Source organism: Galeopterus variegatus, unplaced genomic scaffold, assembly GCF_000696425.1.
Source record: "Galeopterus variegatus unplaced genomic scaffold, G_variegatus-3.0.2 Scaffold2145, whole genome shotgun sequence".
Lineage (NCBI taxonomy): Eukaryota > Metazoa > Chordata > Mammalia > Dermoptera > Cynocephalidae > Galeopterus > Galeopterus variegatus.
This window is the reverse complement of record NW_007728256.1, coordinates 647-16,999: the sequence shown is the minus strand read 5'-3', so window position 1 is coordinate 16,999 and position 16,353 is coordinate 647. Positions and strand designations below refer to the sequence as shown.

The following is a 16,353-nucleotide window of genomic DNA, read 5'->3' as shown; positions in this document are numbered from 1 at the left end:
ATGGTGATGGTGGTGATGAGGATGGTGATGATGATGATGGTGATGATGGTGATGGTGGTGATGAGGATGGTGATGATGATGATGGTGATGATGATGATGATGGTGATGGTGGTGATGATGAGGATGGTGGTGATGGTGATGATGATGATGATGAGGATGGTGATGATGATGATGGTGGTGATGATGATGGTGATGGTGGTGATGATGAGGATGGTGGTGATGGTGATGATGATGATGATGAGGATGGTGATGATGATGATGGTGGTGATGATGATGGTGATGGTGGTGATGATGAGGATGGTGGTGATGGTGATGATGATGATGATGAGGATGGTGATGATGGTGATGGTGGTGATGGTGATGGTGGTGATGAGGATGGTGATGATGATGATGGTGGTGATGATGATGGTGATGGTGGTGATGATGAGGATGGTGATGATGAGGATGGTGATGATGAGGATGGTGATGATGATGGTAGTGGTGATGGTGATGATGGTGATGGTGGTGGTAGTGATGATGGTGATGGTGGTGTTGACGGTGATGGTGGTGATGGTGATGATAGTGATGGTGGTAATGGTGGTGGTGGTGATGATGGTGGTATGGTAGTCATGGTGGTCATGGTGATGGTGATGGTGGTGGTGATGATGGTTTACTACACATTTACTGAGCTGGTGGTCTTATGCCCTTGCAGGTAGAATGCATCGATGAGCATCAGGCCAACAAGGCTCTGGAGGAGGTAACTCTCTCAGTGGTTTCTTCTCTCTAAGAGCATGGTGCAGCACACACACACTGTGTTCTGTACTCTCTTGTTGAGTTACTGGGTGAAGGGAGGCCAGGATGGAGGGTTGGAATGAGTTCTTGCCCAGCTGTGAAGCCAGCAGCCCCCAGGTCCTGAAGGGAGTCCATGCCCAAAACTCTCACTTGCAAATTCAGGCACTGGCAACCTAGAACATATGTTCCCAGAGATTAAGTGTTAATGTTGGCCACGTCCCTAGGCTAATCTATGAATAACCATCTTTTAAAAGTTTTTTTTATTCAATTTTAAAAGTATTAGTTACAATACAAAATTTGGAAAATACAGAATTGTTTAACAAAGAAAATGCAAATTGCCCTTAACCCTCCCATTCAGAACTGGCCAGTGGTGACACCCTTGTGTGCAATGACAGCAGTAGCAGCTGTGCGTGCTTCAAAGGCTCGAGTAGCCCCCGCTTGCCCTCTGGGCTGCACATGAGGTTAGATGAGCCCTCCTATCTCACGGCCACTTGTCTGTCTTCCTTCTGGAACTGCCAGCTCTGGAGCTTTGACAGCAAACATCCGTTCAGTCTGCAGTGTGACTGAAGCACAGTGACAGACCCAGGCCACGTAATGCCCCCACACCATCGCAGCTTTCCACGCCACCAATTCCCTTCTGCATCCCACTAGGCAGCCTGCTCTCACACCCAGCATTTATCATGTGCAGCTGCCCATCTGGCTTACAGTCTGTAAGCTAGCCATTTCTGCTGCCCAGTGGAGTTTGTTTTCAAATCACTCTCGGCTGGGGTAGGGGGCACTGGGACCTCTGGGTGGGCACACCTCACTTTGGCTGCACCACCTTCTCCAGCCAACCCTGACTGTGCTTTATGCCCTCTGCACCAGGCACTGTACAGGCATCAGTTCACTCAGTCCTTGTGACATGCCTATGAGGCAGATTCCACTGTCACCACCATTTTCAGATGAGAATAGGAGGCTCAGAGAGGTTGAGGTGCCTGTCTCAGTCACACGGCACAACCAGCACATGTTGGAGACAGGACCGACACTGGACCATCTAGTTCCTAGCCACCAGGCTCACCGCCTCCCCGTGTCCATTCCCCTGACCAGCTTGGAGCCAAAAGCCTGCCCTTTTGCTGTGATATGTGGCAGAGAAGCACTAGCTGAGAAACGGTGTGTCCCTAACTTCTCTACTTCCTCTGCTCTTGTTCCTGCAGCTGATGCCGCTGCTGAAGCTTCAACACGCCCACATCTCTGTATACCAGGAGCTGTTCATCATATGGAACAAGGAGGTGGGTCAGAGCTGACGCCTACGGGCTTAGCTGTTATCTCCTGGGCTGCAGGACCAAGCAAACCATGCACAGAGCATGCCCACCACCCACCATTGTAACCCCTCAAGTGGCAGTGGCAGTGATTCTAACGTGGTTATGCCTGACTCAATGTACTATACTGGGGGCTTTCCGTGAGCCGCCAACAACCTTATCATAGGAGGGGTTACTAACTTGTTTTATAGAAGAAGGAACAGATTAAGAGAAATAAGTTCCTCCATGTTGCCCAGCTGGTTTGTGGCTGAGCCAGGAGGTCAGGCTAGGAGGGCCTGACTCTAGCACTCTGTGCGTGCAGCCACCAAGCTTGTCCTGCAGCCAAAGGCTAGTGGGTTTGCACCTCTAAAGGTGGAGTTTTGACTTTCATGGAAGAAGCTGACCTGACACTGGTCCTCTGCTTCCTACTGCCATCTGCCACCCAGTTGTCCTGGGCCTCTGGACCCCTTGCTTTTGCAGCTCCTACACAGTTTACTAACTAGTTTCACATCCATCATCATATCCTAGGAGATCAGCAGGGAAGGAGTACTATCCTCCTTTTCCTGATGGGGCCCAGGGCTCAGAAAGGTTAAGTAGCTCTCCAAGGCCATACAGCTAGTAAATAGCTGAGGGGGGTTCAAACCGGGTCTTGTAGCCTCAAGCCCTGTGCTGTGTCCCATAGGCTACATGACTTCTTGTCTTTACAAGGAGCCAGAAGCTTTCCAATTACTCCAGATGGGACTGAGGTGGAGGGAGGGACCAGAGGTGGGACACGGGATGCTGGAGGTGAGGGAGGGCTGGGAGGCCTCATGCTGTGCTCAGGCCTTTTTAGATCTCCATGTTAGTGTCCCTGTCTGTGGCTGACAACCTAGGGTCCAAGCAGGCACAGAGTCCTCCTCACACGGATTCTCTCTCCTCAGCTGGGCCCTGTAGAAAGCCTTGGGGAGGGGTCCTCACTGTATGCACACCAAGTTTTCTGAGAACTCCCCAATGCTGTCATGGAGGATGCAGAAAAGCCAAGAGGAGATTTTGCTTCAGGAAGGAGCACAGAGTTGAGACCCTGACCTAGTCTGCTGCGGTCCTGGACAGGGAAGGCTCCTCAAAGAAAATGTATCTAAGCCGAGTCCTAAAGGATTTGCAGTTATCCCTGTACAGAGGGTAGGGGTGGTTCCATGCAGAAAGGTCCATGTGTGCAGCAGCCGGGGGCAAGTGCAGCTTTTAGGAAAGTCCAAGTTGCTGGGGATGGATAGAGCTTGGAGCTGGTGTGGGACTGGGAATGAGGAGAGGAGAGAGAGGAAGCTGGAGGTGGGCAGCAGGGGCTTGTGACCCCCTCCAGTGGGCAGTGCCACCACAGATGGTGGCCAGGTGGAGGGTGGCCCTGCAGAAGCTCCTGGGCTTCTGGCAGCTGGCCAAGGGATGCTCCTGTCCCTGCAGATCTCCTCTCTGTTCCTCTGCCTGGTTATGGAGCACAACACGATAAGCTTCCAGAAGGTCATTGAGAGTAAGAGGAAGGCAAAAGCAGCCATTGACTCGGAGGTAAGACAGGTCCTCTGGGACACCAGGTCTGGGGACCCCCAGACCTGGGACCCCATGGGCCCCGCAGCAGGGGCAGAGGGGAGTGCAGGTGCCTCTGGAGACTACCTGTATTTTTTTTCTTAAACGTATATCTTGAGGTATTGCACACAGTAACACGCACAAGTTCAAGTGCACAGCTCATCGCACTTTGCAGATGCATACATTCACATAGCTCTACTCAGATCAAGACAATGGACACTCCCAAAAGTCCAGAAGGTTCCCAGTCAGTAACCATGAGTTGGCTTCCCCCTTCAGAGGTTGTTCCGCCAGCTCCTGGGTTCACACGAGTGCACACATGCAGCGTGCCTTGTGCGTGCCTGGTCTCTTTCCATCAGCTTTGAGGCTCTGTGTGTGCGGTTGGGCGTGTCAACATGTCATCTTTCTCCATTGCCAGCCTCCGCTGCATGGCTGTGGTGCCGTTTGCTTACCTGTTCAGATGATATGAATGTGGGTAGTTTCCAGTTTGAGGCAGAATAAGGGGCAGGAATAAGGCTGCTATGAACATTGCTGGAAAGCACTCACTACTCTTGGATAAACACCTAGGAGTGGACGCTGGGGTGGAAGAGCAGGCGTGTGTGTAGCTTTCGTCAGTGTTACGAAGCTTTCCGAGGGGCTGGCTGACCCAATGTATGCCCTCGCCACAGCTGTGGCGTCTCCGTTGTGCATGGTGGTCAACCATTCACTGTGGCAGACTTTCTAACGTTAGCTCTCAGTGCGGATGGTGATATTCGATTGTGGCTTTATTTATTTATTTATTTTTTGTCTTTTTTCGTGTCTGGCAACGGACCGCAACCCTCAGTGTCGCGCCCGTACCGGACCGGGACCGGCAACGGGATCGCAACCCTCAGTGCTGCGCCCGCCCCTTGCTCAGCCAGTGAGCGGGAACTGGTCTGTATGTGGGATCTGAACCCTCGGCGGGAGCGCCGCTGTGCTCTCAAGTGGCGCACTGTAGCAGTGTGCCACTGGGCCGGCCCTTGATTGTGGCTTTAATTTGCGTTTCTCTAATGAGTGATCATGTGGGATCTGAACCCTCGGCGGGAGCGCCGCTGTGCTCTCAAGCGGCGCACTGTAGCAGTGTGCCACTGGGCCGGCCCTTGATTGTGGCTTTAATTTGCGTTTCTCTAATGAGTGATCGTGATGGGCACATCTGGCCATTTGGATTTCTTCTTTTGTGCCTGTTCAAGTCTTTTGCCCATTTAAACATTTGGGCCGTTGGTCTTTTCTTCTTGATCTGTAGGGGTTCTTTATATACTCTGGACACGAATATCCAGAGTATCTATCCTCTCCCAGTCTGTGGCTTGTCCATTCACTTTTTTAATGATGTCTTTTGCTGAACAGAACGTCTTAATTGTAATGAAGTCCAGTGTATCAGTGTTTTATGTTAGTGCCTTTTGAGTCCTGATTTAAGAAGCCTTTCCTGCGCCAAGGTCATGAAAATACTTTCCTCTGTTTTCTTATGGAGGCTTGGCCACTTTTGCTTTCACATTCAGGTCTATGATCCACCCAAATGGATGTTGCTTGCTTTTGCTCTGAGAACTCCTCTGTTCGGTGGGCATCTGGGCAGCATTTCCCCTCGCGAGGTTCCGAAGGTCCCACGGCCCTTCTCTGAATGTGGGCCTTAGAAGCAGGCTCTGGAGCAGGTTTCAAGCTTTCTATTAGTAGTGGGAACCTCTGACACACGAAATGTCCCCAGAAACCCGTAAGTGAGGCAGAAAGACTCTAAGTGGTGGGCGTGAGGAAGCCCAGCCCTTCTCTGACACCCCAAGGTGCTCAGAAACACCAGTGTGGAATCCAGGGATCCTAGGAACATGGTCTGAAAATCATGACATGAGATGGACCTTGTTTCTGACACAGATGCTCCCACAACACTCTCTCTCAGGGCTCTTTTCACTGTAATGATGTAAAGGGGAGAGTCCCAAGTAGTCACCGAAGGCTTCGACATCTCTTGTGCCTACAAGGCTGATCTGCCACCAGCTCCTGGAAGGTGTCAGGCAGCATGGGCCACAGAGTGGCCCCTGGGGGAGGGCACCCAGTGTGGAGACGGAAGAGGGGGGGGGTTCTGGAGCCTACCTTAGGGAGCTTTTAGCCCCTTCAATCCTGGCATCTCCCGCTTCTTTCCCAGTGGATGCAGAATGTGCTGGGCCAGGTGCTGGACGCTCTGGAATACCTGCACCAGCTGGACATCGTTCACAGGTGACCAGGGGCCTCCCTTCTTCTGGGACTGGCTGGCTGCTTCAGGAGAAAAGGCAACGGGTCTGCTCGAGTGCCACTGCCCGTGGGCAGGATCTGGGGAGGGAGGTGTGCCGGGCTAATGCAGCCAGGATAGGACAAACACCTTTCCAGAGTCCCTCCTGGGCTCCGAATGGCACCCTCCTCCCCAGAGCCTCGAGTGACTCACCCTCTCCACGCACAGCTGCACAAAGTGTGCGCTGACAGGGCCAGGTTGCTCTAAAGTGCGAGGAGAGATAACAGCAGCCAAGGAGAAGAGATTAGGCTGCCTACATGGCACGGCCTCTGGACGGCCACCTGGACTGTGCACTCCCCATCTGGACCTTCGACCCACCAGTAGTGAGGCTTCCAGCTCTAGATCCCGTGGTCTGAAGGGGCTGGATGGCTTCAATTGTGAACACCAGTGTCTCATGTAAATGAGAAAAGAAAACCAAGCAGACCATATGTACAAAGGGGATGCTCACGATTCAGTGTCAGTGTCACTGGACATCACAGAATGGCCAAAAATCAATCCCCAAAGAAACGCATGGCTAAGATTGGTAATGAGGGGAGCAGGGTGTTCACGGAGCGGCCTCTGAGTGGTTGGGTGTGCTCCTGCCTATAGCTGGGGACTTCTTCCCCAATTTAAAAAAACTAAGTATGTTTTATGTTTATAGGAAGCAGTATTTAAAAAGCGGGCTGACAAAGAGCATATTACTGAGGAGAGGGCGGGGGTGTGGCTGCTGCTGTAAAACTCAGGGGAGGGGGGCAGAGAGCCTCCGCTGGCAAGACGTGGCCCCTGGCCTGGAGAGCAGTCACTCATGGCAGCCCTGCAGGCACCCAGGGGAGAGTCCCACCTCTTGGTTTCATTCAGGAACCTCAAGCCCTCCAACATTGTCCTCGTCAGCAACGACCACTGCAAACTGCAGGACCTGAGCTGCAATGCACTGATGCTCGACAAAGCCAAATGGAACGTCCGTGCAGAGCAAGGTGGCTGGGGGTCCTCAGGCCAGGTTGGGGGTGAGGAGGGGGGCAGCTAGGGAGGGGCAATGATGAGCAGTGAGAGAGGGGCATTCCCCGGAGGAGGCTGGCTCCTAGATTCCAGGGGGCGGTGGCCACTTTGGGCGCTGGAACAAGGCAACGTCAATCCACTTTTTGCTCAGAAGGTCCCCACAGATCCCCCTGGCTTTGTGTAGACTCCAAAGAGACTGCCTTGCCTGGGCTAATAATTAAGAAGGATTGCCCCCATGGGGGGTGGATGCAGGGTCCAAAAGACACCCCACATTTGAGAGAGAGTGCCCTGAGAAACAAGGTAATGGTGTGGTACTCCAAAAACTGTTAGCCTTCATGGAGGGAAAAGAGAGCTTCAGAAGGAAGGAAACTAAGGTGTGCAGATAGACAAAGTACCGGTCGGGGGTCATGCACTGGCCATGTGTGCATTACTTTATGGAGTCCTGAAATAACTCAGGAGATGATAAAGGTGGGTGGTAGAAGGAGATGAGTTCTCTTTCTTTTGAAAAGATGACAGGGCAAAGAGAGCTGGGTTTCAGGCCTGTAACAGGTTCTAGGATGGAGAGAGCACTTACAGTGGAGAACTGCAGAGCCCCAGGGTGGCAACTGCTGGTGGCACTCTGTTCTTAGTCCACAGAGGACAGATGGGTAGGTGGATGGACTGACTGACTGATGGATGGATGGATGGATGGATGAGTGGGTCGTTGGATGGATGGGTGGGTGGGTGGATGGATGGATGGATGCGTGCATGGATTGATGGATGGGGGGATGGATGGATAGATGGGAGGGTGGGTGGATGTAGGTGTATTGGAGGTGTAGATGGCATGGGTTCTTGGAGACCAGCCCTTTGCTATCTGGCTGGGGAATGGAGGTTCTGAGGAGGAGGAGCTGCCTGAGGCCAGTTGGGGACTGACAGAGCCGGACTGAGGACCCTGCTCTTTTGGCTCCTTGTTTGGTATTGGTGTAGAAACTAGGCCAGGGCAACTGGAACTTTGCTCCAAGGTACTGACAGAAGTGACAAGATGTTTAAAGAGATGCATATTTTAGTTTTCTTGGCACATGGCTCTTCCAACTCCTGCAGCCATGGTGGGCACAGAGACACCCACACACAGGGCCAGCCTGGCAGGCAGCTGCCAAGATGGACAGCCTCACTGGCTCAGGATCAAGGCAGAGGCCTCACTGAGCAGGGGCCTTCTCCTCCCCCACAGTTAGCATGTCCCCACCTCTGTAGAGAAGAGTGGTGGAAGGGCTTGTTTCAAGCTGTTTGCAAGAGGCACCAAAAGGGTTACAGTCCTGGGGTAGGGTGGTCTGTCCTGTCCCTGTCCCCCAGGGAGCACAGGACTCAATGGATCCCCCACACCTTGCTCCTGCTAACAGACCCCTCTCAGAAGTCCTGGATGGCCCCTGAAGCCCTCAACTTCTCCTTCAGCCAGAAATCCGACATCTGGTCCCTCGGCTGCATCATTCTGGACATGGCCAGCTGCTCTTTCATGGATGTGAGCTGCTTGCTGCCTGCCCCCTCCCTGCCACACCCCTCACCTGGCTCTCCCCGTCCCCAGGGAATGGGCTGTGCCCAGGCCGGGGGAGAAGGCTTGCCCTCGCCCTGCCTCCCCCTGCATGCCCTCCTCCTTGCTCTCCGCCTCCATGCAGGCTGTACAGAGCCCCCTCCTCAGAAACCCCCAACACTCAACACCTGCTGGGCGCTAGCAGTAATAATCACAGGGATGGTGATATTCCCACCATCTTATGCCCTGACCTTCACAGCAGCCCTCCACACAATAGATGAGAAAACCCAAGTTCAGGTGCCTTGTGAGGGATGCTGCAGCTCTGCATCCAAGCTGGTGCAGAGGCACCTTCTTTGGCTCTGCACGTCCTCAGCATGCAGCTCTCATCCCTGCTGGAGGCCCCTGCACCACAGGAGGTTGTGGCCTGGTGTGGGGCGGGGAGCTCCATGGTCACCCTGGCTGTACGGGCGCCTGGCTGAGCCTCAGCATCCCCCAGCCCCCCAGACCCCCAGATTCCACCTCTGAGAAGCACCTTGCTGCATCCTTCCTCCGGAAGACTCCCAGGGACACACGGGCCTCCCACTTTGGGGGGCCATGTGACTCAGTGGGAGAGCCTGGCCAAGGTGCCAGCCCTGCAGCCTATGAGCTGCGCCCTCTCACCTTCTGCTAAATGGGCACGCGGGCTTTCTGGCTCGGTCTAGATGGAGTTTTCTCAGCAGGACTTAGCAGGAGGGCTGTCCCCACCCTGCCCCCACAAGAGCACCACTCATGTCTCTGAACCTCCATCTTTTCTTCATAGAAAAGCTCCAGGGCTGTGGTCTCTGGTCACTCACAAAGCTGGCGGCCGCATCTGGCTCTCCTCTGGTCCCCTCACCAGCTCTCCCTGGTCCCCAGCACCTCCTCTACCCACACCTCAGGCCCAGGTTTCATTCAGTTGAGGGACGCACAGAGCAGCGCCCATGCTCTCCCTGCAGGGTGCAGAAGCCATGCGTTTGCGCAGGTCCCTCCGTCAGTGCCCCGATGGCCTGCAGGGCATCCTGAAGGCCATGAAGGAGGAGCAGGTCCCAGATGCAGAGACCTACGCTCTTCTTTTGCCATTGATGCTGCAAATCAACCCCTTGGATCGAATAACAACACGGTGAGCTGACGTTCAGGGTTTTACGTTAGCCCGATTCATCTTTCAGCATCTTTCCACCATCATGCAAGCGCACAGCTGCTGTGCTTTTTAACACCACAGAAAACTCTGTTGCAGGTGCCCTGGTTTCCCAGACACGATTGGGCTTTTCCTGATTTTTGCCACCCCAAACCATGCAGCACTAACAATTTTGCGTGAGTGTCATTCGACACTGGAGCAGCAGGCCTGCTTCTCCAGCAGGTCCAGGTGGCCAGGCCCCAGGCCCCACCACACTTTTAGGGGTCCAAGAAAAAGTCTTAATTCTAATTTATTTTAAAATCTTAAGAAAAAACTGGATATTTAACAATGAGTCCAGCCTGGGTTATATCCATCTTATACCAACACAGTTGTAAAATTCAATTTTTCTGTTTGTATGGAGGAAGGTCCCACAACAACAAAAGTGCCAGGGCAGGGGCCGGCCCGGTGGCACACTGGAGAGTGCGCTGCTTGGGAGCGCGGTGGCACTCCTGCAGAGGGTTCGGATCCCATGTGGTGACCGGTTCCCGCTCACTGGCTGAGCGCGGTGCGGGCGCAACACCGAGGGTTGCGATCCCGTACCGGTCAGTAAAAAAGACAAAAAGGAAAAAAAAAAAGTGCCAGGGCAGGACCCTTCTCCCGTGGCCCTGGTGCAAGCCCTGTGCCTCCCTCAAGTAAGTCCCTGGACATGGAATCGCCAGGGCACTTGCTGAATGCACTTGAGACATTGTGAGAGATCTTGCCAAATGGATTCTAAAACAGGAAGGTTGGCGTCCATTGTCCACCAGCCCAAGGCAGAGGCAGAGACTGTGGCAAGTGGCGGGAAGGGCTGTGGGCTCACCGGGCTCTTTCTGCTCCTCTGCTAGAGACGTGATACACATCACCTTCGTGAAGAGCTCGTTCAAGTCCTCAAGCATTGCTCTGACCTTGCACCAGGAGGTGGTGCCTCCTTTCATCACCAACATGCTGTTGGAAAGCAACATTGCCAGCCTTTTAGGTGATGGTGGGGACCCAAAGGGGGAGGGTGCTGTGAGCTGCTGTGGCCTTGGCATCCTTTTTAGTCCCAGAGGGTTAGTGCCTCCCCCAAAGCCGAGTCCCACCAGACTTGCTCCTCATGCATGGCCAGTGGGTAGTAGCAGTTTCCAGGACCCTACATCCATCCCCTAGCACTGTTTTGCTCAGGGAACTCCCCTACTGACATATCTGTTGCTTTGTGTTGCTTTGCCCCCCACGTCTTTGTCACTTGTCTTCCCCTGGGTGATGGAGATGCAAAGGATTACTTAAAGCCCATGTCTTCTGAGCAGTGAGAGACCCCAAAGTGATTAACTTCCCTGGGACCCTCCAGCGAGAGGCAACCCTTCCTTGGGAAATTAACCCCGAATTGGGGTTCTCTTCCTGCATTTATTTTCCAGACCAGGAAGTTACAGGAAGAGAACATAGGTGGGGTTATAGTTTAACAGTATAGGCTGGTGACTTTCAGTGAAACAAGCCAGATGACGTTCCAGTAAGGCAATTAACAAAAGTGTGATCTTAGCAAACATTCATAGGTGGGGTTATAGTTTAACAGTATAGGCTGGTAACTTTCAGTGAAACAAGCCAGATGATGTTCCAGTAAGGCAATTAACAAAAGTGTGATCTTAGCAAACATTCCTTCTTACAGCATTTCTCAGTATCTTTACATAACAATCAGTAACTAGTCTGTCCTTGAGCCAGCAACCTGCTGTGCCCAAATCTTTATCTTATACCAGAGACTTATAGCCTGAGGAAAATTTCTAGTCCTCCACAAGGTCAATATTTGAAACTGCAAGACTTTGGAAAACCAGGCCCTTTGAAGTACATATGCTTTTTAGTATATTCCACAGACCCTCTGTAGCTCCATTTCCTGTAGCACAAAGTTTGTCTCCATGGCCTGGCCTCTACCTCGTTCGCCTCTGTTTCTGCCACACAAACCCTCCATATAGCTACAGTGGCCTCCTCCCTGCTTACACCCCCCAAAACCCCCTGAATCTTTGCTCCCACACCTGGCACTCAGTGGTCCTGAGCATCTTCCTCACACAGCAGCCTTTCCTGTGTGCCTCCTATGTGCCCAGAGTGAGTGGCAGTCCCCACCAAAGTTTGGGGTCTGGGCCAAGACAGAGACTTGGGTTTGATTTTGGACATGTCACTTGGCCTCAGTAGTCTCATCCATAACATGGGGATGATATGATTGTCTGCCTCATGGCCTGATCCTGTGGACCCCAGGAGTGGTGACCATCCAGCAGCCAGGCCAGTGTGGTGTCCACAGATGGTACCCCCATGCCCTGGCCCTCAGAAGGTTCCCTCCCTGCTCTCTCCTGTCCCCTGCAGAGGTCATGCAGAACTTGTCCAGCCAACCTGAAGTCCAGCTCACGGCTATGAAGAGGCTTTTGACAATGCCTGAAGATGAGCTAGGTAGAGACCCCACTCCTGCCCCTCCCCCAGCTGCTCCCCCGCAGGCAGACCCTGTGGTCCACGTAGGCTGTGGCTGGCCCCTCATTCCAAGCTCTCCCAGCTGGTGCTTTATTGAAGCTGGTTTCTACTCCCATAATGGTCCCATGTCTTTACCACCTGTAGGAAAACAGGCCACCTGGAATTCTTCCCATGTTACCATTTTTTGCCAGAGAATGAAGGGTGGGGGGATGTGGAGGCTCCCCCACATGATTTTTTTTTTATTGGTTATATGTAGGGAACAAAATTGTCACCACTTGTGCCCAAGATGTGATGGCCAGATAAGTACTATCAGCATGCCCACTACCACAAATTGTGATTATTCCCCGTGTCCCCCACCCAATTAATCCCCGACCTCCCTCTCCCTCCCCCACCCCACACCACAACCCTAGGTATGCTCTCTCCCTCTGCAAGTCCAGTGCACCACTGTGATCTGTCTTTCCTTCCTTTTTTCTCTTTTAGCTCACACTTATGAGGACATACAATATTTTTTCCTCTGTGCCAGGCTTATTTCATTCAACACAATTTTCTCCAAGCTCATCCATATTGCTGTGAATGGCAAAATTTCATTCTTTTTTATGGAAGAGTAGTACTCCATGTGTTTATATTACCACATTTTCCTTATCCAGTTGTCCATCAATGGACATTTAGGTTGGTTCCATATCTTGGCTATTGTAAATAGGCCTGCCATGAACATGGGAATGCAGGTATCCCTCTGACATGATGACTTCTATTCCTTTGGGTATATACCCAGCAGTGGGCTTGCTGGATCATATGGTGGATCTATCTGTGATTGTTTAAGGAACCTCCATACTCTTTTCCCTAGTGGTTGTACTAATTTACAGTGTAGGAGCATTCCCCTTTCTCCACATCCTTGTCAGCATTTGTTATTCTCCATCTTTTATTATAGCCAGTCTAACTAGGCTGAGGTGATATCTCAATGTGGTTTTAATTTGCATTTCCCTGATGATTAGTGATGTTGGGCATTTTTTAAAGTGCCTGTTGGCCGTTTGTACATCTTCCTTTGAAAAAATGTCTATTCAGATCCTTTGCCCATTTTAAAATTGGATTATTTGTTTTTTTACTGTGTAGTTGTCTGAGTTCCTTGTATATTCTGGATATCAATCCCTTGTCAGATGTAGTTTGCAGATATTTTCTCCTACTCTGTAGGTTGTCATTTCACTCTGTTGATTGTTTCCTTTGCTGTGCAGAATCTTCTTAGTTTGATATAGTCTCATTTGCTTATTTTTTTCTTTTGTTGCTTGTGCTTTTGGACTCTTGTTCATAAAGTCTGTGCCCAGTCCTAGTTCCTGAAGTGTTTCCCCAACATTTTCCCTTAGTAGTTTTACAGTTTCAGGTCTTATACTTAAGTCATTGATCAATTTTGAGTTGATTTTAGTATATGGTGAGAGGTGCAGCTCTAGTTTCATTCTTTTGCACATGGATTTCCAACTTTCCCAGCACCACTTATTGAAGAGTCAGTCTTTTCCCCAATATATGTTTTTGTTGCCTTTGTCAAATATCAATTGGCTGAAAGTCTGGGTTGATTTCTGGGTTCTCTATTCTATTCCATTAGTCTGAGTGTCTGTTTTTACACCAATACCATGCTGTTTTGGTTCCAATAGCTTTGTAATATAATTTGAAGTCAGGTAGTGTTACGCCTCTGAATTTTTCTTTTCTCTCTGAGGATTGCTTTTGCTACTTGGGGTCTTTTGTTGTTCCATATGAATGTTAGGACTGTTTGTTCTATTTCTGTGAAGAATGTCATTGATATTTTGATGGGGATTGCGTTGAATCTGTAGATGTCTTTCCATCCTTTTGTGTCTTTTATAATTTCTTTCAGTAGTGATTTGTAGTTCTCATTGTAGAGATTTTTCACCTCCTTGGTTAAATTGATTCCTAGGTATTTTATATATTTTTTGGTGACTATTGTAAATGGGCTTACTTTCTCAATTTCTCTTTCTGTTAGCTCATTATTGGAGAATATAAATCAGTTGATTTGGGGGCATTGATTTTGTATCCTGCAACATTACTGAAATTATTAACCAGCTCTGAGAGTTTTTTGGTAGAGTTTTTAGGTTCTTCTATATATAGGATCATGTCACCTGCAAATAGGGACAGTTTGACCTCATCATTTCCAATCTGGATGCCCTTTTTTGTGTGTGTGTGTGACTGGTAAGGGGATTGCAACACTTGGCTTGGTGTTGCCCGCACTGCGCTCAGCCAGTGAGCGCACCAGCCATCCCCATATAGGATCTGAATCTGTGGCGGGAGCACCGCTGCGCTCCCAAGCGCCGCACTCTCCCGAGTGCGCCACAGGGCCGGCCCTGGATGCCCTTTATTCCTTTCTCTTGCCTGATTGCTCTGGCTCGTACATCCAGTACTATGTTAAATAGGAGTGGTGAGAGTGCGTATCCTTGTCTTGTTGCTGTTCTTAAGTGAAAAGCCTTCAGTTTTTCCCCATTCAGGATGATATTGGCAGTGGGCTTGTTGTGGATGGCTTTTATTTTGTTGAGACACTTTCCTTCTATACCTAATTTGCTGAGAGTCTTTATCATGAAGGGATGTTGAATTTTGTCAAATGCTTTTTCTGCATCTATTGAGATGATCATATGGGTTTGTCCTTGATTTTCTTGATGTGATGGGTCACATTTATTCAGTTGCATAAGTTGAACCATCCTTGCATCCCTGGGATGAGTCCCACTTGATCATGGTGTATAGTCTTTTTCTTTTTTGATGTGTTGCTGTATCTGATTACTAGTGTTTTGTTGAGGGTTTTTGTGTCTATGTTCATCAGGTCTGTAGTTTTCTTTTTTTGTTGTATCTTTGGTTTTGTCAAGGTGATGCTGGCCTCATAGAATGAGTTTGGGAGAGTGGCCTCTGTTTCAATTTTTTGGAATAGTTTGAAGATAATTGGTATTAATTCCTCTTTAAAGTTTGGTAGAATTCAGTAGTAAAGCCATCCGGTCCTGGGCTTTTCTTGGTTGGGAGACTGATGATTACTGCTTCAGTCACTTTGCTTGTTATTGGTCAGTTCAGGTTTTGTATGTCTTCTTGGTTCAGTCTTGGTAGTTCGTATGTGTCCAGAAATGTATCCATTTCTTCCAGGTTTTCAAATTTGTTGGTGTATAGCTTTTTATAATAGTCTCTAATGATTCTTTGTATTTCTGTGGTATCAGTTGTAATGTCTCCTTTCTCGTTTCTGATTTTTGTTATTTGGGTCTTCTCTCTCCTTCTTCTTCATCTTTTCTTTTCTTTTTTTTGTTGTTGTTGATCTAGCTAATGGTTTGTTATTTGCTTACCTTCTAAAAAGCCCCAACTTTTTGTTTCATTGTCTTTTGTGTCTCAATATTATTTAGTTCTGCTCTAATCTTAATTATTTCTTTCCGCCTACTAACTTTGGGATTGAATTGTTCTTGTTTTTCTAGTGCTTTTAGGTGTAGAGCTAGGTTGTTTACTTGAAATCTATTATTTTAATATAAGCGTTTATTGCTCTAAACTTCCGTCTTAGTACTGCTTTCACAGTAACCCACAGGTTTTGATATGATGTCTTTATTTTCATTGTTTTCTAGACATTTTTTGATTTCCTGTTTAATTTCTTCTTGGACCCATAGGTCATTCAGGAGCCTTTTGTTTGATTTCCTGTTTAATTCATTGTTTTCTAGACATTTTTTGATTTCCTGTTTAATTTCTTCTTGGACCCATAGGTCATTCAGGAGCCTTTTGTTTAATTTCCATGTATTTGTATAGAGTCCTGAGTTTTGCTTGTTATTATTTCTAGTTTTAATCCATTGTGTTCTGAAAAGATAGTTGAGATGATTTCAATTTTTTAAGTTATTGAGACTTGTGACCTAACATGTGGTCCATCTTGGAGAAAGTTCCATGTGCTCATGAGAATGTATATTCTGTAGTTGTTGGATGAAATGTTCTGTAGATATCTGCCAGGTCCAATTGGTCTAAAGTATAGTTTAAATCCTGTGTTTCTCTGTTGACTTGTTGCCTGGATGATCTAATGACAAGAGGGGTTTGTTTAGGTCCTCCATTATTATCGTATTGGGGTCTCTTTCTTTAGGTCTAATAGTGTTGATATATTTGGGTGCTCTAGCATTGGGAGCATATATATTTATGATTGTTATGTCTTCTTGCTGGATCGATCCCTTCATCATTATATAGTGGCCTTCTTTGTCTCTTTTCATGGTTTTTGGTTTAAAGTCTATTTTATCTGATATAAGAATAGCTACTCCAGCTCATTTTTGGTTTCTACTTGTGTGGTATATCTTTTTCCATCCCTTCACTATTAACCTGTGTGCATCTTCACTGGTGAGATGAATCTCTTGAAGACAGCATATAGTTGTGTCTTGTTTTTTGATCCAGTCCATCAGTCTGTGCC

General features: G+C 49.2%; 1 protein-coding gene across 1 annotated transcript in view; it reads left to right on the top strand.

Annotated features, from left to right (window-relative positions):
- Positions 1 to 11,989, top strand: part of STKLD1 (serine/threonine kinase-like domain containing 1) — a gene marked incomplete at its 3' end in the record, with an annotated part of 19,743 nt that extends 7,754 nt beyond the window's left edge. The window contains 9 exon segments of the mRNA XM_008580681.1: positions 692 to 736; positions 1,965 to 2,039; positions 3,483 to 3,584; positions 5,746 to 5,816; positions 6,706 to 6,821; positions 8,220 to 8,338; positions 9,322 to 9,485; positions 10,364 to 10,494; positions 11,844 to 11,989. Coding sequence (XP_008578903.1) covers positions 692 to 736; positions 1,965 to 2,039; positions 3,483 to 3,584; positions 5,746 to 5,816; positions 6,706 to 6,821; positions 8,220 to 8,338; positions 9,322 to 9,485; positions 10,364 to 10,494; positions 11,844 to 11,989 — 969 coding nt within the window.
- Positions 11,990 to 16,353: the final 4,364 nt, after the last annotated feature.